This window comes from Lissotriton helveticus, chromosome 4_1, assembly GCF_964261635.1.
Source record: "Lissotriton helveticus chromosome 4_1, aLisHel1.1, whole genome shotgun sequence".
In the NCBI taxonomy this organism is placed as follows: Eukaryota; Metazoa; Chordata; class Amphibia; order Caudata; family Salamandridae; genus Lissotriton; species Lissotriton helveticus.
Window position 1 is genome coordinate 2,011,508,568 of NC_136063.1, and position 24,697 is coordinate 2,011,533,264.

The 24,697-nt window shown below is 44.0% G+C and overlaps 1 protein-coding gene across 1 annotated transcript in view; it reads left to right on the forward strand.

Moving 5' to 3' along the window:
• The window catches only part of TMEM185A (transmembrane protein 185A), a 152,018-nt gene that overhangs the window by 18,287 nt on the left and 109,034 nt on the right, over positions 1-24,697 (forward strand). The window contains exons 2-3 of the mRNA XM_078688635.1: positions 7,513-7,689; positions 15,179-15,386. Coding sequence (XP_078544761.1) covers positions 7,513-7,689; positions 15,179-15,386 — 385 coding nt within the window. The remainder of the gene's footprint in view (positions 1-7,512; positions 7,690-15,178; positions 15,387-24,697) is intronic.

A 24,697-nucleotide genomic window follows, 5' to 3' on the forward strand; every position in this document is an offset into this window, starting at 1 on the left:
GTCCACCTCGCAGAAAAAGTGTCACGTTAGGTTTTGAGAATATAATTAGGGAGTTAAGCACATCTTTACATTTGGTACCCCGTTTGCCCTGGACGGCTGAGGGAGATTTACCCCTCTCAAATAGATTCTCGCCTCTAGCTCAATTGGACGGGAATGATTGACTGAATGGGAAAGAGGGTGGTATTGCTGAACCCTGCCCCAAGGGTCCTGCTACGATTGATACAGGAGGCGAAATCCCACTGAACTGTAGTATAATTAGTTGGAATATCGCGGGCCTGCGGTCAAAAAGAGACGATCCGATCTGGCTGGATTTTATTAAATCTCATGATATAATAGCGAACAGGAAACTTGGGATACGGGGGCTGACCTCTGGTTGGATGGGTTTAGGTCATTTTTTCAACCTGCTCGTCCCGCCTCAGCAGGTTGAGCAATAGGAGGTTTAGTGCTACTCCTTTCCCTTAAACTAAATGGCTCTTTAAAAATGCCAGAGGTTGATTATTCAAACTGCTTGGCAGTAGAAGTAACTGTTCCTAAATACTCAAAGCTATTATTGGTAAACTTCTATAACTCTGGGGAATCTGATTTCAGGAATCAACACTTGTGTTTTCTTAAATAGTTTTTAGAAGAATATAGGCTAAAACAATCCACTCCTTATTATATATTATTAATGGGCGATTTTATTGTACACTTGTGTGAATTAAATTGTTTTATTGATGACCACTTAGGACATAGTCACTCGGTGACTCCTCACTTTAAACATTCATCTTGGGGGGAGGCCCTGGAGGATCTTTTGGCCGAAGCTGATCTTTTCAAACCAGTTTTTTTAGCCACTCAGAGCGGTGTCCCACGTTTAAATCTAAGAATAAAGACACTATTATTGATTATATATTTTTACCCCCAGGTGGTTAGACAAAGTAGTTTTTTATAATGCCAGTTTGTTGCCTTACAGCGACCATAACCCCGTCATCTTAGTATTGGACATTGGTGTTGGCATTTTTGGCTCGGGGGTGGGGGGGAAGCTAACTGTTTGTAAACATGCACCAGGGGAGGAGGCTCAAGTGGTCCATAGTAAAGCCTGACTCCTTTTTTACTGATCTTTGAAGGCTGAAGGGAATCTTGCTATGTGTGCCGACTCCTCTAACCCAAAGGATTTGGTCCTTAAAGCCTTCGAGGGTATATGTAGTCAGATTGGAGCGGATCTGACGATTAGCTCCAAGATTAAAGGGAACCGTGGATCAAGGTGGTTCGATGATGAGTGCTCGAGAGCTCACTGTTTACTAATTTCAGCTCTGAAAAGTGTACCCCGAGATAGGGCACTGGTAGCGAGCCTCCGGAAGCAGTACAAGTTAGCAGTGCATTCTCGAAAAACAGAGATCAAGACAGAGACCTGGAATGCCCTTTTATCTGTAGAGCGCTTAAAAGACAGCTCACTAGTCCACCCCCTTCAGGTAATAGCCTCTTTTGTGTTCAGTGAGGTGGATATTGAGAGAGCAATAAAGGAGACTTCGAGTAATAGCCCCTGGACCGGATGGAGTTCCTGCGGATCTATACAAATGTGGATCTAAATTTTGAGCAAAAATATTGGCTAATGTTTTTAATGCTTCTGGGATTCATGGGTTCCCGGTATCCTGGAGCCAATCTATTATTATCCCGGTTTTTAAAAAAGGTCAGAGAGGGGATCCGCGGTCCTATATCACTGATTGATGCGGTGGTAAAAATATTGGGTACGGTGGTCTTAGCTAAAATTACAGATTGGGCTATTGATGATAAGATTCTATCAGATTTACAGTATGGCTTCATGCAAGGTAAAGGCACTGTGGATCAGTGCCTCAACTTGCGCCTACTAATTAGCAAGTATACTGTGGCTAAGGAAGGCTCTCTGTACATGGCGTTCATGGATTTGTCCTCAGCGTTCCACCTGGTTAACAGGTCTAAGCTGTGGAGTATCCTGTTCGAAATGGGCATTGAGCCGTGTTTAGTTTATTTTTTGGCTGACCTCCATCGAGACCTTTACGCGTCAGTTTGGATTTCCCAAGATGGTAAATGTACCAGGTCTTTTAAATCTGAACGTGACGTTCGCCAAGGGTGTAGATTGGTGCCCTTACTTTTTACTCTATATTAAAGCCCTGGAGACAAATCCTTAAAGGAGGCGAGTCCGGACATCCTGCATGTAGGAGAGTATCTAATACCGGTCCTCCTATACGCGGACAACGCTGTCCTTCTAGCACATACTGCGTTAGGTCTCCAGAAACTCTTGGATGCTTTTGGAGCCTATATGCAGTCCCTAGACTTGGTCGTGAACAATGGGAAGTCACATACTATGTTAACTGGTAAAAATTCTAGAAAAGCGAAATTATTCTTTTGTAATGGAGTGGAAGTGTCCAGGGTCACCTCTTTTACAATCTTATGGGTATTATTCGATGATAAAGACTCATGGGTTCCCCAAGATAAAGCTAAAAGATTGGCTGTCTCCAGGTCAATGACAGCTCTATTAGGGTTCGCCCAGCGCTTCAGGGCTTGGCCTGTAGAGGCCATCCTCAAGATATACAGATCAAAATATATGGTCATTGCCGCATGTGACGCCTCCATATGGGATTTTAAACAACAGCCGGGGGTGCAGATAGTCGAAAATAGATTCCTCCGCAGTCTTATGTCTGTGCCTCAATCAACATCTACCTTTGCCTTCCATCAGGAACTAGGGCAGGGCTATGTCTCGGATATCATGAGTCTAGGTCCACTTCTGTGTTGGCTTAAAACCTGGCTTAATCCAGAATTGACCTTGAATCATCTGATCTCGCAAGATATTATCAAATTTGGACAAAGCCAATGACATCAAGTGGTTGTCCTATGTCAAGCGTATGTTTTTTAAAATAGGGCGGCCAACATTATTTGAAACCCCAGAAAGGATCTGTAAGGATGATGTGAAGTGGGTCTAAATGAATTTTTTGAATACACTAATGATGGAACGGGAAGAACTGGAGCTACAGAAACCATCAGTTAGGGCTCACTTTTTGACTAAAACCACCTTGTTAATTGAACTCTATCTGATAACTGTGACTAAGCCTTTCCACCGCTGGCTCCTGACTAGGTTCCGTCTTAATTTGATCCACTTCTCGGGGTGGTGTAAACCAGAGGACGCGGATCCTTGTCATTGTGACAATTTCTCTGTACAGAACACTACATTTTATGATGTTTTGTGATTATCACAACGATATCCGAAGGAAGTTTTTAATCCCTTTATTGATTGGTAAGGGCTTTTTACAAGTTAGACTGGCTTTACTTTATCTCCAAATGCTGAGCAACCCCTGGGATACTTTTAATGTTGCCTGTTTTCTTGTTGCTGCTGTTCGAATCAAGAAAAAAAGACGTTCTAGTCTAAACAGTGTATACATTTCAATGGTACTGCTCTATGGATTTGTAACTTTGATATATTTTGCTCTTTTTAAATAGTCATAAAATCAATGTATCATCCAGATTGTTTAAATGTTTTTATGGGATGTGTATTTTGTATTTGTTCTTTGTACTTTTATGATTTTAAATAATCGAATGAAGTGGATTGATTGAATGCATAACCCTGTGTCCTTTAAATAATTACCTACCTAGTCCAATTGGGACTAGTGATTCCGATTAATCCTACCTTTAATTCACTAGTAGCCCTGGCTACCAGAGTACCTTTTTGGCCTCAGTCAGACCTTTGTTCTATACAAACACCACCAAAATCATGAGCACCATTCACTCTGGCTCTCCATCTGACCCATGCCCACACCACATCTTCAACAAAGCCAGCACCACCATTGCACCCCGTCTCCGTAAAGCCATCAACATCTCCTTCTAGACGGCTACCTTCCCGTACAGCTGGAAGCACGCCGAGATCAACTCATTACTCAAGAAACCCAAGGCCGCCCTGAAGGACCTCTAGAACTTCCGACCCATCTCCCTGCTCCCGTTCCCAGCGAAGGTCATTGAGAAGACCAACAACAAACAACTGTTCCGCTACCTCGAGGAGAACAGCATCCTGGACCCGTCCCAGTCTGGGTTCCGCAGCAACCACAGTACCGAAACGGCCCTCATCGCCACCACTGATTGTATCAGGGCCCTGCTGGACAAGGGCGAGACCCCGGCCCTCATCCTCCTAGACCTGTCCGCCGCCTACACCGTCTGCCACTGCACCCTACGCGCACGCCTCTACGACGCTGAAATCCGGGACAAGGCGCTAGACTGGACCACCTCCTTCCTCTCCGGCAGAACCCAGAGCGTCTGCCTCACCCCGTTCTGAAGCCACCAAGATCATCTGCGGCGTACCCCAGGGTTCATCCCTCAGCCCGACACTGTTTAACATCTACATGGCACCGCTCGCCCACGTCGCCCGACTACACGACCTCAACATCATCTCCTACGCCGACGCCACCCAGCTATTCCTCTCCCTCACCAAGGACCCCCCTCACCGCCAAAACCAACCTCCATGAAGGAATGAAAGCCCTCGCCGAGTGGATGAAGAACAGCCGCCTGAAGCTTAACTCGGACAAGACATAAGTCCTCATCCTCGGCTCCACCCCCTCAGCCTGGGACGACTCTTGGTGGCGGACCGCACTGGGAACAGCAACGACACCAACCGACCACGCACGCAACCTGGGGTTCATCCTCGACTCTTCCCTCTCCATGACAAAGCAGGTCCCCTCCGTCTCATGCTCCTGCTTAAACACCCTCCGCATGCTCCGCAAGACCTACAGATGGATCCCCACCGAAACAAGAAGAACGGTCACCCAGGCCCTCGTCAGCAACAGGTTGGACTAGGGAAACGCCCTCTACGCAGGAGCCCCGGCCAAACTCCTGAAACGTAGACAAAGCATTCAGAACGCCTCCGCACCCCTGATCCTCGACATCCCTCGCCGCAGCCACATCACACCCTACCTGAAAGACCTGCACTGGCTTCCCGTCAACAAGAGGATCACTTTCAAGCACTTTACCCACTCAAACAAGGCACTCCACTACACCGGACCAGCATACCTCCACAGATGTCTCACCTTCTACACCCCCAACCCACTACTCCGATCTGCAGACCTCGCCCTCCCCACCATCCCCCGCTTTCGAAGAGCGACCTCCAGCAGCAGATCGTTCTCCCACCGCCCTGCCAAGACCTGGAACACTCTCCCCATCCTCCTACGGCAGACCCAAGACCTACTTACCTTCAGAAGACTACTCAAGACCTGGCTAATCGAGTAGTAGCAAACCCTCTGCCCCCCCCATCCTCTTCCCCCCCCCCCGTCCCAGCTCTTTGAGACCCTCATGGGTATGTAGTGCGCTCTACAAATACTGTGATTTATTGAATTGTAGCATGTGATCAGCTGCTCCCAACAAAGTACGGAGTGTAATAGTGGTCAGTATGTGAGCAAGGCAGGAGACACTGCTGAAACGCTTAACAGCAAGCAACAATAAAAGTGTGCGAAAAATTTACCAAGTCTGCTGTGTCGGTGTCCGGTTTGGAGGGAAACTGGGGATTGGAGTGTATATATGTATATATAATATGTATATACGTGTGTGTGTGTGTGTGTGTGTGTGTGTACATATATATATATATATATATATATATATATATCATGTATAGTTCTCGATATCATGTATAGTTCTCAATCTCGTTCCAGGGGAGAGCAGAACAGGTACCGACTACCACTTTTTGTTAAAATAGGGGCCAAGTACGCGAAGTTACAGCTTCATCTTTTTATTATGTCACCATAGTAGTGCAGACAAGTGTCCGCCCCGGACACGTTTCGATCGCTTGCGTGATCTTGATCTATATATATTTTGCACATTCTTAGCTCAAATGAATAACCTCTTTATGGCTATACTGAACAATTCCATTTTGAGTTATTGTTCCTAAGTCTGTAATAGAGTAGAAAAGGTACAAAAGCTAATTTGTGTTGAAATAAAATCGGGAAATATATTTTGAACCTTTTCTCTATGCTAAACTACATTTTAAAATCCTAAACATTTGCAGCATTTTAGTGCAGGAAATGCTCCCTAGTGACTCGCTGTTGAACCGCCCTCCATAGCTCATTTATACACAGAATATCCGTGATTGTAAAGAGTGTTGCTTGAGTTTGAAATCCTTACAAAAAGCAGAAAACAAGAGGCTGTTGGCAAAACATATTTGTTTAATTAAACATTACGGCCAGGAGAACAGTTTCATGAACAAGGTCTGAGGACTGTCTCAATTTACAACGGGTTTATGTCCTTCATTTATACAAAACAAGACACGTTATGTAAGTTTCCTGCGTACGATATATGGTGAGGAATGTTCGTTGTTGTCTTTGGAGTCGTAAATTAATGGTGAAATGGTTACAACAGGTGGACACAGTGTGGCCAGTGGATAATGTGTCCAGATGTTGGGAGCGCATGATCACTATGTGAGCTAGGTCCTGATTGGCTATGCTTGGCCATGTGCATCAATATCCCCTTACCACTGTAATGTCCCTGCACCTATCTGTGGTTTTGATCAAGAGTTTCTTGCAAAATTGTTTACCTGTCAGCTGTGCACTTTCTAACCTGTTACCCATCATTCGGTTATCCTGGGCCTAGGTCTCAGGACCTGCTTGACCACATATTTGTGATTCAAAGTTGATGTGGAGTTCAGAACGGGTGAATTAGGCCGAGATTTCAGTTTTATCAATGAACACACCGCTTTCCATGTGAACATGAGATTACCCATGCATTATAACGTGCTATTCATTAGGAATGTTTCTCGCACCATAATGACAATTGTTCCACCAGTTCTTTCTCCCCTCCCCCCCAGCCCCCCACACCCCACCACCCCGAATCTGAGATTTACAGGGAGTTATCCTCTGTCAGTCATGGCACCCTCAGCCCTCCAAAGTATGGTTCCCTGCAGGATTTTCTTTTTTATATTTGCCGCAATGTAAAGAATATGTTATCTGCTAGACAAAATGGATGTTCGTAATCTAAGTCTGGTATGTAATTTTTCAGAGCTGTAGTTGGACACCCTTTACCAGATTTGCATTATGTTAGTGCCGTGAGAGCCTGACCATGGAAATGTTGTTTCTTGTATATATGATTTTTGGTTGGAGACCTTTGGACTGTAATAGTTTCATTATTACAAATCGAGAAGACCTACTCTTCATTTTGATTTTAAAATTATTTTCTAAAGCTTATTTTTATTTCTGTTTACTTGTCACTTTTCAGGGTATAAACAGTTGTTAATTGCCCAACCTAGAATTGCATAATGAGGGACAAGGCAACTAATACCTGTCCAACAATATGTCGACCCTACGAATTTTGGTTCCCTCGCCATTAATCTCAGACAGCAGAGGCAAATAAACACACCTACTGTCTCTATCATCCATTGTCTCCTCTGTCTCAGTTTAGAAATTGAACAGAAGCTGTTGTCAACGTTTTCAGCATTCTAAATGGCTTAGCCAGTGAAAGTTAACTCGAACTGTGAGCAGATTTTTGTAAGGGATATTTTTTTCTAATGGAAGCTTGTCCTCTCTCTTGCAGCAAGTTTCTTATCTATGCCTGTTTACTACTCTTCTCTGTTCTCTTGTCGCTTCGTCTGGATGAAATTATTCAGTGGAACTATTGGGCTGTGTTTGCACCAGTATGGCTATGGAAATTAATGGTCATCATCGGTGCATCTGTGGGAACTGGAGTCTGGGCACGGAACCCACAGTACAGGTAAGATAGTTTTTCTTCTAGTGCTAAACAAAAAAACTGCTATAAAATTTGAAAATTGTTACACATTGCTCAGGTTTAGCAAACATTTACGTTAGGTGAACTGTTACACGTGCAATCATTCCCCTTCCCTTCTGTAGCACTAGCCTATATTTTGGAGCAGGAACTGACCAATAAAGGGCATTATGCCTTTTTGTAACTTAAATAAGGTAAATGATCCTCTAAACTCTCCATTCATTCAAAACTAATAATGATCACTATAATCATTTTTTGACTACATTTTAACCTGAAAACTCTATCAGTGGCGCAGCTGGGGGCGGGCCGGGCAGCCACCATTTTTTCCCCTCCCACTCTTTGATCAGGCCACCGCGGGAGTCAAACGCAGGGCCCGCCACAGGCAGCCTAAGGCCTCACGCCCATATAATTGTATCTACATTATTTTCAGTTTGAAATGCTCCTTCAACAATAAACACTGTTAGGTTTTCTGATACTTTATTCAAAAGGACAGCTGAAGAAATCTCCACAAGTTTACTGGCATGGCTAAAAGAGGTTTTCTTTTTCTTTTACTGCAGATCTGGGAGAATTGTAATATTGACCTAGAATGAAAAATTTCCTAGCTAACGTAATGGAAAAGTTTAAATTCTATTAAGGACTCAGAGGCGAAGATTATGCCATCTCACTTCGCTTTATTTGAATAGCAGCTCATTAGAAGATTAACAAAGACTACATTTCCCATGAACCCTAGGGAAAGGTAGTAAATAAAAAAACACATGGTAACATCCAATCATGTAGGAATAACAGTCCAATCAGGGGCTTCCTAGCCCAACTTTGGTGTCCCTTCGCCACGCGAAGTCCGCCATCTCACGTCTACATGCGTCCTGTTTTTTCGCATCAACCAACAAAAACAAATTACAGGCTGAACCATAACTACTACAACCTGAAACTGAAGCAGCACACAGTTAAAACGGCAGAGAAGCTAATACCATTCAACAAACTTGTTGGCAACTTACTTACTGAAATACGGGGAGGGATTTCTCCTCACGGAACCTAGGGCGGGTAATCCTCGCCTCCGAGTCCTTAATAGAATGGAAGCTTTCCGTTACCTTAGCTAGGAACTTTTTCATTCTATGTCAGGACTGGAGGCGAGGATTATGCTAGTTCAAAGCTTGCTCACAACAAGGTGAGCCATGTTCAGCACCGGTTTGAAGTAGAACCTCTTGTACGTAGAGTCCGAAGACCAATCTCCTCCAAGCGGGCACCCAAGCCGAATGCTTTTGAAACCATTGCTCCTTGAGCTGAATGAGCTCCGAAGTGACGGAGACTGATGCCAGCCTCTTGCATCACCTATCTAACCCATGTAGCGATAGTCGGAGAAGAGACCGCTTTAAAGGGTTTCTGTAGAGCAATGAGGAGTTGGCGTTCTCCAGGGAGTGGGAATTCTTTAGTCATTTCTTCGTATGCTTTAAGGCCGTTAACATGCATAGTTTTGGGGAATCTGGTAACTCTGGGTAGGAAATTACCCTGGTGTGACTCTTTGTCCCTCTGAGGAGTGTGAAAGTTACCCCATCAGGAGTAAACATCCTGCTGTGATATCCAGAGCTCTAACATCGGAAAAGCGTCTGCAGGAAATAAGACAGAGGAGCATGGCCAATTTGGCGGAAAGCTCTTTCCTGGAGAGGAAACAGTTCTGCTGCCAGGACAAAAACAGGTTGAGCACCTGGTTCACATCCCAAAGAGCAGAGTAGCGAGGCTCAGGAGGTAACGAGAGCCGAATGCCACGCAACAATCTGAAAACCAGTGGATGTTCACCCATTGCCGTGCCATTAACTGGCATGTGGCCGGACGAGATGGCAGAATGGAAGGTGTTTATTGATCTGTATGCCATTCCGCTGGAAGCAAATAGCGCCAAAAAATTTACAACATGTACGGCGTCTGCGCCCAGGGGATCAAAACCCGGTCGCAAAACCAACGGGGCCATCTGCCCCACGCTGATCTGTATCTCTTGACGGTACCGTCCGCCCAAGCCTTGGAGATGAATGTTTCAGCCTCCTGCGAAAGGCCTGGGACTTCCCATTGGCCCCTGAAATCTGCCACACCATGAGCCACAGCAAGTTCGCCAGCACCAGAGGATGCGGAGTGTTGTCGGGACTCAGGAGGAGAGTCGGAAAGTGGGGGAGTAGGATTGGAGAATCCCAGGAAAGTTCCAGATTTGCGACCTCCAGAGGGGGGTTATTAGAACAAGATCTGCTAACTGTATGCGGATTTGGGCAGTTGTTCTTGTGATCATCGCGAAGAGGGGAAAAACGCACCCTTTCTCTGATCCCCAATCCTGATGGAATGCGTCCGTGGCCGCCGCCAGGGGGTCCGGTCTCCAGCTGAAGAACCGGGGAATCTGGTGGTCCAATCTCGATGCGAGCAGGTCCACTAAGAAGAGACCCCTTCGGTCGTTCAACATCACAATAACGTTCCGGTCGAGCATCCAAAGACTGGAATCCCTGATGTGGCGGGATTGAAAATACGTCTCCTGGTTGTCTCGCCCAGGCAGATATGTCCATCTTGAGAAGGACACATGACTGCACCAAGTCTCTCGTCCAGCAGTGGACGGCAAAGTACCTCACCTGAAGTTTAGACAGTTTATATGCAACTTCTGTTCGTCGGGTGACCACAGTTCTCCCGTTGAGAGGTCTCCACACCTGGCACCCCAGCCTAGCCTGCTGGTGTCTGAGTCTATAATAAGATCTGGTGCAGAACCGAAAATCTCACGCTTGTTCCAGGTCTCCATATGATCCAGCGACCACTGGATCTCCTCCCAGGCTTCGCTGGAAAGGGAAACCTTGTGGTAATAAGGGTAACCCTTGCGAAGGAAGAACGCCTTCAGACGTTGAAGAGCAAGGTAGTGAAGTGGACCCGGGAAAATGGCTTCGATTGACGCCTACCGAAGGCCCACCATCCGAGCCAGTTGACCGAGGTATACATGTTGGGAAAGAACACGTCTCAGCTCGTGACGGATCTTGGTCACCTTTCTGGAAGGAAGACTGAGAGTAGATGTGGTGGAGTCTATAACGGACCCCAAAAAGGTAACGGACTGAGCAGGCTGTAGCAGGGATTTTTTTCTCGTTTATCACAAAGCATAGGCTTTCAGCAGGTCCACCACCATCTGAAGATGGGCGTATAGATGATGGGGAAAAGAGCCCTTGAGAAGGAGATCATCCAGGTACCCGATCATCCGGATACCCTGAGCTCTCAGGAACTCCACCACTGGTTTGAACACCTTGGTGAAGCACCAGGGAGCCGAAGAGAGTCCGAATGGGAGAGCTGTGAACTCGTAAGTTTGATGGTGCCAGACAAACTGTTGGAGGCGCCTGTGGGAGGAAAAATCGGGATCACCATATAGGCGTCCTTGAGGTCCAAGCGAACCATCCAATCTTCAGGATGTAAGACATCCCAGAGGAGGTGGATCCCCTCCATTTTAAAATGGCGGTAAACAAACCATTTGTTGAATTCACTTAAGTTTATGACTGGTCTTCGACCACCATCAGTTTTGTCGTCCAAATAGATATTGCTTAAGAACCCCCAGGGGTGAGGAGAGGACAGAGTAATGGCACCCTTGTTGAGGAGGAATGCGACTTCCTCATCTACAGGGGCCGCCTCTTGAGTGGAAAACTGAATGGGTCGGGTCTTGGCCTGTTGAACTGGAGTCCCTACATACTCTATATGAAACTCCTGTGCTGTCTGCAGCACTCACGCGTCTCGCGTGATGGAAATCCAAGCCTGGAAAAAATTCACCATCAGTCCCCCTATTTTTAGTTGGGGAAAAATGGAGAACACTCACCGGGGCTTGAGTTGGTCGCTCCTCCTCAGAAGCCTTTGCCCTTGTCGCGACATCCTCTGGTGGGATAAAAGTTCCCGAAACGGGACTGGTCCTGATACTGTCTGGAGCCTCTTTATGTGTTCTGATGGGGTTGACGAGCAGCCACGCGGCCCCAGCCTCGACCTGCCCTGTGAAAAACACGAGGGAACACTCGTTTAATCGTGAATTGGGCCTTATTCAACAAAGTGAAAGTGTTGACAAACTTTCTGAGCTCTTTTCACAAAAGACTCGCCAAAGAGACCTCCTTGTGCAATGGCTCCCGCCTCCGAGTCCGCCAGATCCCCCCTACCCCCCCCAAATTTAGGATCGATCTTAATAAGTAGAGAACGGCAGCTCTTGCTGAAAAGGGCGCAATTTGCGTTGGCAAAAATATTACGGTCCTCTGGGCCCATCCTGACAAGGGCTCTCGGGAAATTATAGAGCCTGACTCTTTTTAGCTTCCTCCGCCACATCAAAGATTTTTGTTATGGGGCCGAGGGCATTCAGGAGTTTATCCTGGCATGCCCTCCATGATCTGTCGATCCCTTTTTTAGTATCCCTAATACATTTTTGCACGAAAGTGGCCATGCAGTTATGGCCACTTTCCCTTCCAGTGATGGTCAGGGGCATGCCACATGTAAACAATTGTGGGCCTCCTTTTCCAACGACCTATGGAAATGCCCTGCCACATAAGAAGAATGTGGGTGGACGATGTTGTTTGTGTCAAGCATATCTGGCGTGCCATGAGGAATTTGAGAAGGGTGGGATGGAAGCCAGGGTCTCGAGGGGACCAGATCTGCATCCACATCTCCTGCTGTGTCCGGGTCAGTGCTAGGGGCTGTTGGCTTCTGGGTAAGGAGATTCCCTGCAGGGAGGGCAGGCTGGCTATCTAAGAAGGCTAGCTTAAGTCTCACAAAAGCATCTAGAATCACCCCGGAGCCCCAGGCCGCTTAGGTGGCGGTGAGCCAAGGTCTCCTGAACCCCCTGGAATCGGGGTTGGGGAAGGGGCGGTAGCCTGGTGTGTAAGCCTCTCAAAGGCTTGGGCGATCTGGCAATAGAGCCTCTCCTCTAAAGGAGTTATGGCCTCGTCTACCGCATGGTAAATGGAGGTGTCTACAGTCTCATAGAATGTGTCGCCCCACGACAGATCTGCCACAGGATCTTCCTCTTGATAGTCCTCGTAATATTCCATAGCCATAGGCTATCTGAGGTGAGTAGAGAAAAGGGTGACTGGGTGGAAATCACTAGGCCTGAGTGAGGGCCTAATGACTTTTGGGCTCGGTGGCAGCCTTTATATATGGGCGGATGTACCACAATTAACGGGGTTCAAGCCCCAGGGCACACAAGATGCTAGTGTAGGATATTAACAGTGAACCTATGACAGGGACTGTTCCGGATAATGTCCCCAACAGGCCTTCTGGAAAAAAACAAGACCCAAACAAGGGCGTTCAACTTTAAAGATACAGATTCTGTTGCCCGTTTTTTTGTCAGAAAGGGAACAGAGCATTAGCGCTGTCACATGCTGTCGACCGCTGCTATAATTCAAGTGGTTTACCGCCTACGGACCCAAGAACGGGCGTCCCCCTCGGACGAGTAGGCTCCGATGCGCAAGCGGGGCTTGAACTCCTAAGACTGAGGAGAGTTCAAGAACCGCGCCGCACGAGGCGTCGCCTCCCATTCTCTCTGGCGGTGGGAGGTCTATGGTGCTGAGCCGGTCACCAGCGTTTAACCGCGTAGGAGCGGAAAACCCGTTCCCGCGGTTATCTGAAGAAGGAAGCGATCTAAATCGCAACACAACATTGAGGCAAGCCTTCAAAGGGAAAAACAGAGCCGGGTGCAAAGCTCGCATAAATATCATAAACCTTGACACGCAAATGCAAAACCAAACGCGACACGCGCAGATAACAATTCAGAGCTGGAATGAAAGCGTGCTCAATCTAGCCTGAAATGAAACTAATTTAGCAAAGAAAACACAGCACCAAACAGTGAGCAAAGACTGAAGGGTACTTATCTGGCTGCGTAGCAGCGAAGAAAGAGGGTGAAGGGACACTAACAAAGGAATATGTTGGACTAGGAAGCACCTGATCGGACTTTGTTATTCCTACATGATTGTATGTTACCATGTGTTTTTTTTTATTTACTACCTTTCCCTAGGGTTCATGGGAAATGTAGTCTTAGTTAATCTTCTAATGAGCTGCTATTCAAATAAAGCGAAGAGAGAAGGCATAATCCTTGCCTCCAGTCCTGACACAGAATTAAATGTAGTGAAAAGGAATGTACAGTCAAACTATTGTGACTTAAAAGTCACACTTAATATGTGCCTCAATGTATTGCATAGAAATTCTCAAGTCTTCCGATAGAATCAGAGCACAATTAAAGCCCCCAAACAAGTATTTTGTTTAAAGTATTTGCTAATCAAAGACTATTTTGTCAGATATTCTGCAAAAGCCGAAAAAGCGATGCCAAGGGAATCTGTATTCCAAACTACGTCACTCATATTCCCTCGGGCCAGGGAATGGTCAAATAATCTCTCCCTCGAAAAAGATAATCTGACAGGAAGCATTAAACTGCTGAACATATTCTAAAAATAAGCATCAAGACTTTGTAATCGATGAATGGTGGACTATATAAAACTGCATGGCTCAACTTGCACTGTATGTCGTTAAAGGGTTGCCTTGATATTTTTCTTTTAGCAATCTTCACTTCCTTGTTTTCCTGGATCTACTCAGGACCAGCATGTGAATTTAGTGAGCACTCCAAGATTAAATTTACCTGCCTGTAACGTTAGCTCTCCCACATTTCTAGTTTACCTATCTTTGCATGCAGTATACCCATCCTTACAATAAATGGAATGTCCTGTGGTCCCATCTAGGTCTGTTCACTACTTACGTGGTGTAAATTAACACAATGGGTGTAAGTTCACACAGTGGTATGGTTCTGTGCGGGAGAAAGTCAATATCTTTGATGCATATTTTAGTGTTATAGCTAAAGCTCGTTCACAATGATTAAAGACGTTTTTCAGTATTCCCGGACTATATAATTTGATATTTAATATCGATAAGCATTTGAATCTGTGCTGTAATGTTGCAAATAAGTATTTTCTCTAGAACTGCTTTCAATGTCTTTCTCAGTATGTGATACATTCCATAAATTTGGATTACATTCAGCAATTGCTTTTTCACTTCGAATGGAAAATTATTTTTTCTTTTAATTGGCCATAATGGCTTAGCTTTAGCCCTCCTTTTAGGACCTAGCTTGGCAGTTCAGGCTGCACTGTTCGCATGAGGTGCAGGGTCAAGGCTGATTTCTATATGGCTGGGTCCAAACTGGGCTGGCATGGTGAGCTAAAGAACAATGGATTAAACCCAGATCTTTGTGACTGAGGTGAATGTTTGCATTGTTCAGCATTCCGTCCATAATTTGTTTCTTTAGCTTTATCCGCAGGCATTCATGTTTAGAAGAGATCTTTCTTCAATATATGTCTGGTTACAAATGTATTTGAATTATTTGCCACTCAGAAAATGTGTTCGATTTAGCACTTCAATTTAAAAATAGTTAAATGTGACTGTTGTTTGCAGCTTGATCTTGTTTGTTTATTTATTTATTTTTTAATGTTGTCTGCTCTAATTTTTTCTCTTGTAGGGCGGAAGGTGAAACTTGTGTGGAGTTCAAGGCAATGCTAATTGCTGTAGGAATCCACCTCCTCCTTCTCATGTTTGAAGTTCTGGTTTGTGATAGGATTGAGAGAGGAAACCATTTCTGGCTTCTTGTGTTCATGCCTCTGTTTTTTGTATCTCCTGTTTCTGTTGCGGCTTGTGTCTGGGGCTTTCGACATGACCGGTCTTTGGAGGTGAGTTATCTGCGGATGTATGTGTTCATCACATTCCACTACTTACAACAAAACCATTTAAAACTTAAAACGGCCTTTGTTTACAAAATTTCCTTCATTTGTCACATTAGCACTACTTTGATTTGATGCAAGCCTTGCATTTTAAATTCTAGTAGAAGTGTAAAAGGTAGTATATTTTTGAAACCTGGTACTTCCTTCTAAACTTACGAGAAATCTAGGCGACGCATACATCTCTTCTGATGCATTTGGCAATCTCTTTTTCTTCAAGTAAATGTTGTGATGTTTCTTTGCTTTTTTTTTTTTTTACGTCCAGCACCCCACTAATATATTTTAGCCTGCATAAGCCCACCATCAAAATGTACATGTTTGATCATATAACTATAATTATTAATGATTGTTGTTTACAGTTCAAAGATATTTCTTGGTCTATCTAAAGCGATGACATCATAAAAACTGGTGCAAAAAATGAGGGCTTTTCGACTAAAAAAAATAACTGCTGTATCAAAACAATGTGATCAGGGTATTAAACGTAGTGAGAATCAATTTAGGAGTGTAAATCTAGAGGCACTTTGGAGAGACAAAGACTGACAATGATTACTATCCTCTGTGAAAGAGCTCAATAGCATGGTAGAGACAATAGTCTTTTACCGTTTTGGGCATTATTTGGTACTTGGTGTACCTGCTCAGCCGATATATGTCCTTATCACTCCAAACATGTTGCATGAAGAGATGGGGTACAGAGAGAAAAGGAAAGCAGAGAAAGACTAGCATTAACAAAAGTGGAAAGTTTTGAGATTTGTTTCTGAATGCGAGTATACACTTTTTCTCATTATTATTTCTGCATTTACACCACGTGATATATCTGTAAAATTGTGCGATTTGAATGTCATCTTAAATGGGGACTCATTTGATGACCGCTGCTTCTGTTTTTGCTAGCATAGGATATTGTGAAACATATGTTACATTGATATGATGGCATCAGTCACAAATCAATATGAAAAGACATGTTTTTGAAAAAAAGTGAATTCATCCTACAATTTTGATAGTCGGTGTGTGGTATCCCATGATTGGTGGAAGACCAAGTATTCCTCTTGGCGTGGATCCAGATTTATTTTTAGGTATTGGAATAAACCAGATTTTCTCACAAGTTTTTTTTTTTTTTTAATTGATTGATTTTTGTAGCGCCTCCAGCCCCCTTAGGATGTGAGATGTTGCCTTTTTGCTGGTGTTCTTGTTTAATGTTGTTGCGCAACTAGTTCATTATTTGCTTGACAGGGTTTCAGAGTAAGTAGGCATTTGCAAGGAGTGTATGATTCACATTTAAGTGCTCTTTAATCAAATCAACTTAAATGGATAGTTCCATTCATAATTTCTCGGAGTATTTGGCCATTCATTAAATAATCTTCATTCTTTGAACATTTTTTCATACTTTAAGTATTGGTTATAGGGGACATTATCTCTTAGATTGCACTAATGAAAACTAGCGAAATTCAGAAAGGCTTTCCTGTCTGTTTGTTCAAGGTATGTTTGTGTCTGTATTAACGTTCCTGTTTAATCAAAATGTCTTGGAAATTGATTGTATTTACTGCTGAACATTTAATGCTTGGTGGTTTAGTATTAATCAGGTTGTAGAGTTTTTTCAGATAATCCTTGTTGCCTTTCTAAATCAAATTAGTATATCATCAATATACCTTTTTCCTTAAAAGTATTTGATTCAAGAATGGATTGTTTATGCAAGCCCATCTTTCTTCGTATTTTTCCCAGGAAAAACATACCTATCTCTGTTGCCACAGTTCCTTTGATCTGTACAAATTTTTTTTATTGAATTCGAAGTAATGATTTGAAAGGCAGATCTTATCTAGGAACATTGTGTTATCTAGATCTATACTTCCGATACCATTCAGGAACCTCCAGGACTGCATCTTGGGGAATGTATGTATGAAGACTCTACATGTAGAGTCACTAAAATTTCATCTTGGTTGTGAAGTGTTAGATTCTCAGTTTGGTTAATGATGTCTAGTGTGTCTTGGACATAACTAGGTATGGATTTCATAAATGGTTTAAAAAATATATCAACACACTTTACTAGTGGTTTCAGGATAGAGTTGACATAATTCTACTAATACCTGCCCGCTCCCAATGTTTGGCCATCCCGTCAAAAAGTGGTGCCAAAATAACAGGCGAGCGCCACAGGAAAAGATATTCCTGGAGCCTGGGGATATTTACGAGCTTGGAAGCTTTATGCCAAACTTTCCAGGCAGCTATAATAGGCTTGAACCGTGTTTTTTTTTTTTATATAGTAACTGGCCTCTAGCTGCCTGAGTAGGACCCCCGATGCAACCCCGCCTAATGCAAGCTCAAAGATTGAGAGGGGCTTCGCTGTGTACCCCCACAATTATCTGGCCCCATATTTGGTTTAAACAAAATAGCCATTTGTTGTAAAGTTATGTCCCAGTAATAAAATATAAGGTTGGGGACCGCCCAGCCCCCGCGATCTTGAGGTCGGGTCAGGAATTTCAGTGATTGTCTGACCTTCTGGTATTGCCAGATCAACTGAGAAAAAATTCCATCAAGTTTTTTAAAAGAGGTTGACTCTGGCTCCAGCATGATACAATGAAGTAGATATAATATTTTAGAAAACATGGTAATTTTAAGTGTGTTACACCTCTCTATTATGGACATGTGTAACTTATCTAGTCTTCTTAGATCTTGACTAATCCTATCAATAAGTGGAGCCAGGTTCGTTCTCAAAATAAAACACACGTCCGCGGAGATGTCAATCCTGAGGTAGGTGGCTCTCTCAGACCTGCGAGGATCCTGCCAAGTGATACCTTATGTACAGACAATCCTAGTTTTATCGACATTACAGCGGTAGCCCGAACGCCTACTAAACTCGTTAGCCAGAGCCTCAATCCTCACCATTGGTTCCCTTGGGTCCTGCGTGACGACAGCTATGTCATCGGCATAGGCTAAAACCTTTGTATTGTACTCCCTGACCACTATTGGTTTGATCGACTGATCTTGAATAATTGATCTAATTAGCGGGTCAATATATAAGGCAAAGAGAATTGGAGAGCAGGGACATCCCTGTCTAGTCCCACAAGCGAACACGATCTTTTCGGACTCCCTGCTCATCAATTGTATTGTTGCGTATGGTTGTACATACATGTCTCCTATAGCTGATAGGATACGAGGCCCAAACCCATTGGATCTTAAGTTGTGCCAAAGGTATGCCCACTCAACTCTATCAAATGCTTTTTGCGCATCTAGGAGAATCAAAGCCATCTGTTCTTCTGAGAGGTTCGCTAGATCAAACAATGAGATTACCCGGCGTACATGATCTGAAGTTTCTCTCCCTGGGGTAAATCCATGTTGCCATGGTTTCACCAATGACGTAAGGACTTTCCCTGATCGAAGTGCAAGAATCTTCGAGTATAAATTCTTGTCAGCGTTGATCAAGGAGATGGGGAGGTAGGAGACCGGGTCCTCTGGCGGTTTACCTTTCTTCAAAAACACGTCTTTGTTGGTGCCCTGCCAGGATTGAGGAGGGTGCCCCTTCTGTTGTACAGCTAGGAATGGATCTAAGAGCAGAGGGGATAGTTCTGCTTGTAGTACTTTATACAGTTCCATTGGGATTCTATCCAGGCCTGCTGCTTTCCCTGCCTTCATCGCTATTAGGGAATCTGTAACTTCGCTGAGCCTAATATCCACCTCCAATTCAGCCAGAATGGGGGCGTTCCTTTCACCTGCGAGCCCAGTGGGCTCTGTTGGTTCATCCTCCATTTGATAGAGGTCCCCATAGAACATCGCAAACACAGTTAGAACTTCTTGTGGATCAGTTGGCAACGTCCCATCTTTCTTATTTACCTTTAGTATGTTATTCGTAACTGCCTTCTGTCTAAGGCGAGGTGCTAAATGTTTACCTGCATTTTCCCCATACTCATAGCTATCCCTAGAATAGATATGGAAAAAGTCAGCAAATGATTTATTATAGAAACCATTTATATCAGCCTTTATCTTCATGACCTCTAGTTGCAGCTGAGCTTGAGAGTCCACCTGGTTTTGAACGATGGTGAATGTGTGCTCCTCCTCACGTTTCGACAGTTGATCTGGTAATTGACGTAGTTCCTCCTACTGATTTTTCGTACGCTGCCCTACAAAGCTAACAATCTCCCCCCTTAAGCCGGCCATGAATGCATCCCATACTATTTTCCTAGAGGCACTAAACCTGTTATCAAAATACTGTCCTGTCCACCCCCCAATATGTTCCACAAATCCCTCTGTAGCCAATAATTTCCTATTGAAGGTCCACTTTGTTAAGCTGCGTTAATGGCCCTGCACCATGACTTCTAAAATCAGAGGATTATGATCCGACAATACCTTTGGCAGCTTCCTTCTATTCACATAATCCATGAGAAGAGATGAGGTCAAGAAATAATCAGGCCGAACATATTTCCTATGGGGGCAGGAGAAATAAGTATAAACTAAATCCCTTGGCTTCCTGCAGGCCCAAACATCAACAAGCCCATGACTGGAGGTCAGAGCGACCAGGGCTTTATACACCTGGGGCTTCCTCCCCTTGTACTCATTGTTGAAAGAGCCACTCGCAGCGAAATTAATATTGAAATCCCCACACATAATAAGAGGACTGGGCCAGGAAGCTAGTTCTACCTCCAGTTCTTCAAGTATCCCGGGGGTCATCTATGTTTGGCCCGGAAACCGTACCTACCGCAGGGCCAGCTGATAGCGAGGCTTTTGCCTAGTGGCCCCCTTTATCTGATAACGTACATTTTACAAGAGGTAGTCAGTTTGAGATATGGATTGCGACACCTCTAGTTGTAGTAGTCTGGGTAAAGCAGATTGCCTGAGTGTACTGGCTTTGCCAATGCTTGTTTATTTTTTGTTTCCCATCATCTTATTGAAACTGTTAACACTGATTTTATATTATGAATATTTTTGAGAAGCACTAGCATACATCAACACATTTTATTAAATGATGCTCCAAAGAAATAGTACCTAAAACTTTACAGTACTTTAGCTAAATGTTTTTTTTCCTACATTCATGTGTGGTTTGTAAATATTTTATTTTGAAAGCAAAGAATCTATCTTGCTTTCAAGCTTCTGCAGATATTTGCATCCAATGAGCGCATTCTGGGAGCATTATGGATTGGCTCACATTGCTAAACTTCGAAAACTTGTGTACGCATTTTTTTACAGGAACTACTGTCAGTAGTGCAGTCTGAGCTTACAACGTTTACTTAGAGCGCTCACTCAAATAATAAAGGCTTTGCTTGCATTAATGAACCATAACTAGAAGTTTGAATAGCATTGACACATGGTTAACAAAATGTTACCTTTAATGCAGACAGTGACCTTCCCTGATCCATAATGTGGTACTTGTAAACTGGCAGCCAAAGGGTTTGTGCTTTAGGTGGGTTTGGACCTACTCACCACAAGTACAAAATACGCTTGCAAACTTGTTACCCTTAACCCCAAATAATATGTCCTGGGCTTCAGGCTATAGGAATTCTGCATCCCTGTTTACTATCTCCTACAAATTGCATTGAACCACCTAAGAGGTACTGTACTTGACTGTTTTTCAAATTCAGAAGGTAATTGGGGGGCGGGAGGGTGAAAAAGAAGCAGAGATGCATTCAGCTTCCGAAGTTAATGATACTATAATCAAGGAGGGGAGAACAAATCACTTTTGTCAATGTGCCAGAGTCTCAAGAAAGTTGTATCAGTGACCCTAAGCCACACTTTCACAGGATGCAGTGTATATTTTATCTCCGCTAATGTTGTTTGGTGGATAGTGTCATCAACAGGACTGTCACTTGAGTGTTCCGTTCTCCAACTGACCTACTGTTCTCCACCAGGATGGAGACTGTCTGGATAAGGACAATAGTGATAGGTTAAATTTACCTTGTTTCCTGGTACCAACTGTTGATTTGACCAGCAGAGGGATAAGGTTAAAAAAAAAGGTCTGTGTTTAAGTGGATGAGTTATTGGTTCACAGTACCACGTGGTTTTTGGTCGACATGTTTCAGCTGGGAGTGCCGTGATTGGTCTGGTGGCCTTCATCAGGCCCGGTATGGGCGAGGGCTAGAGTTTAGACCCTTTATGTATAATGTAGGTAAGTTGACTTACTTACAGCTCTTTCTCAGTGAGCACATTTGCTTGAGCTTGACTAATGTTGTAGGCGCTGACTTTAAACCACAACTGTAGGGAATACAGAAAACAAGGTGAACAAATACATTATTAAATAAAATAATTATAGACTGATTCCCTATTTAACTCGACGTGACACATAATGCATGTGTTGTAAGTTACAACACTGCTGTGTGAATGGACAATCACAAATATAGTTAAAAACCAAAAATGTTGGAGGGGACATGAGAAAAAGGGAGCTGGTCCTAGGGGACAAGATGCCAGATGTATAATGCATCTGTATGAATAATACCCTAATTATACGGTAGGGTGAACTATGGTGTTTGGTTGAGGGTTCCTCGAAATAAGTCCAGATAGCTGCATATGTGCCTTTAATGGAATATGACCATGAAGGTGGCTGTTCCGTTTAGAACGTGAGTTATATTGATAGGGAGAACTAAGTAAAGAGAGTGCTCTTTTTTTTTGTAATGGTAAGTGGAGAAAAAGTTCACTTTTGTGGACCAAATGTTGTTTCTACAAACACAGAGAGATAATTTGAAAACAGCTTTATTATTGGTTCTCATAGGAGTAAATTGAGGTGGCAGTGTTCGTCTCCCAGTTAGGATAATGGTGCTTAATGAGGATATTCATACAGATTATCTAGCATTTGACTTAGTGTAACAACAAGTGATAGAAAGATAGTTTATAATTAGAGCCCCTATGGATCTAAGTACTGCGTCTAGGGCTGCTGTTGGTGAGTGGGATAGTTAGGGCCTTTGTAAAGCATGGCAGAATGTCCTGATGTTATCCGCAGCAAGCCTGCCTTTAAGAAAACCTGTTTGTGAGTTAGGTATCTGGTCTTGGATGATCCATTCCAGTGAGCAGGCAGCAATTTTTCCGTAGACCTTGCAGTTGATATTGATAAGGGAAATAGGTCTGTAATTTTTGATGTTTAAATGGTCTTTTCCTTGCTTTAGTATCACTACGATAGTGGCTTCAGTGGCTGAGCAGGCTACATTACTGCATGAGGCATACTGTTTGAAAACTGCATGAAGGTTACCTGTCACCTTGTTGGCAAATGTATTATAGCATTTTGAAGAGTAGCCATCTGGGCATGGGGCTTTCATAGTTTTAAGGGAAAATATTGCTGAGACTGTTTCCTCTTCTGTAATATACTCATATGCTCCTCTAAGTTTAACCTCAAAAACAATGCTTCTTAGGCCTCCTTCACCTCATACAGTGAAGATACGATAGCGAAAATGCTAACTTCTCTGAACCATCCTAACATTTCACTGACCCACTAGCCATTTAAAAGACATCATTCCTCTGTTGCTGCCTATGTGGTCCAAGATTATAAACACCTCTCTCCTGCAAGGAATCATCCCAGATAACCTTAAATCTGGGCAGGTATCCCCCATCCTAAAAAAGGCAACGTTAGATCCGGCAGACCTAAATAACTATCGGCCAATATTGAACATTCCTACGCTGGTCAAACTACTAGAAAAATGCGTTCACACGCAGCTCAGTAGAAACATCGATCATTTCAGCCTGCTAGATCAATACCAATCCTGCTTCCGCACTGGTCGCAGCACTGAAACAGCCATGACCCACATAATTTGATGACGCTCTAAAAATTCTTGATCAAAATTAAACCTGTCTGTTAATCTTGCTCGACCTATCCTCGGCTTTCGATACCATCAATCATGACAACCTACTAAACCTCCTGAAGCACAGAATGGGGCTATCAGGGTCAGTTCTAAAATGGTTCACCTCATTCCTGCATAATAGATCACAAAAATTCAAGGCTAAGCAATCCTTATCCAATCCCGTCCTAGTCACTTTAGGAGTTCCACAAGATTCTTCCTTCTCTCCTATCTTTTCAACTTATTCATGGAACCACTCACCGACATCAGCTCCTCTAATGTTCATTATCACATGTACGCGGACGATACACAAATCTACCTAAAAATCCACTCACCAGAAGATATCAAATCGCTCAACGTAACGCTTCAAAAAACCCAGACCTGGTTAGCTGAAAACCATCTGAAACTAAACACCCTCAAAACAGAATTCCTCCTCATCGCTCCCCCAATCATTCGACCATCGTCTGTGTCTGGCCGAAACACCTCACAGCACTCGACTGCCAACCTCTCATTATTGACTCTTCTAAATCACTGGGAGTTACTGTAGGAGAGTAGGGTCTGAAATCCTATGGTCACCCCAGATTTTTGCTTTTTGCTTCACTGGTTTACGACTTCCCCTGGCTGTGGACCTGCTAATCAGACCCACAGCCTAGCTGTTCTCTCTCTAAATTGACATCCATGTACTTTAGGTGCATTTACCAATTGGTATTGGGACACCTTATCAGCCCCTGTACAGTGTACCTTAGGTACCCAGGGCATAGGTGAACCCAAGGCCTACCAGGGGCTGAAGCATGTATTATGCCACCCCTGGCTGGCCATCTAAACAGACACAACTGGCTGGTAAGACAGCTGGGGCAAGGTGGTGTAATCACCCTTTGCTGTGGATATAGTATACCTATATCTAACTCCAAAATGCACACATATACTCCTATCAGTCACTCCTTTGGCAGGCCTTATCAATCCTGAAGGCAGAGTGCTTGGAATTATGTGAGATGGTGCTCTAGCATGAGCTGAGCCTGTCTGCAGCTTGCGGAACCAAGTCCTTATAGCTGTTCCATGATAACGCTATACCATATACTCTTAAGTGCATTATAATCCTCGCGGTTATTGCTAACTTTGGTATAGCATTATCAAAACTTGTCGAGTAAGGTGTCATGCGAATTGGAATACTACCCCCTCGCCAGTTCTGGCGACGGGGGTCGCATTCCACTCTTTTAGAGGGACACAACATGTATGTAACCGTGAACCCCGATTAAAGTTAACTCGAGCCTCAGCATCACAAAATGGATGCTGCCACCACAGACACAAGTCTGACCTCCTGCTGCTGGGAGTCCTTCCAGCGAGGGAGGCCTGGACAAAGGGTTTCCTGCCTTGAGAGGTGCTAGCACCACCCCAGGCAGGATTTTGTGTATTAGGTAGGACAGGCCTGGAAGGAATGAGATATGCCTGGGGCACACAAGGTGCCCTGTGCATACACCGGTTCAAGCCAGTTGCTGGAGCACTCCAGCCCCAACTCTGGCG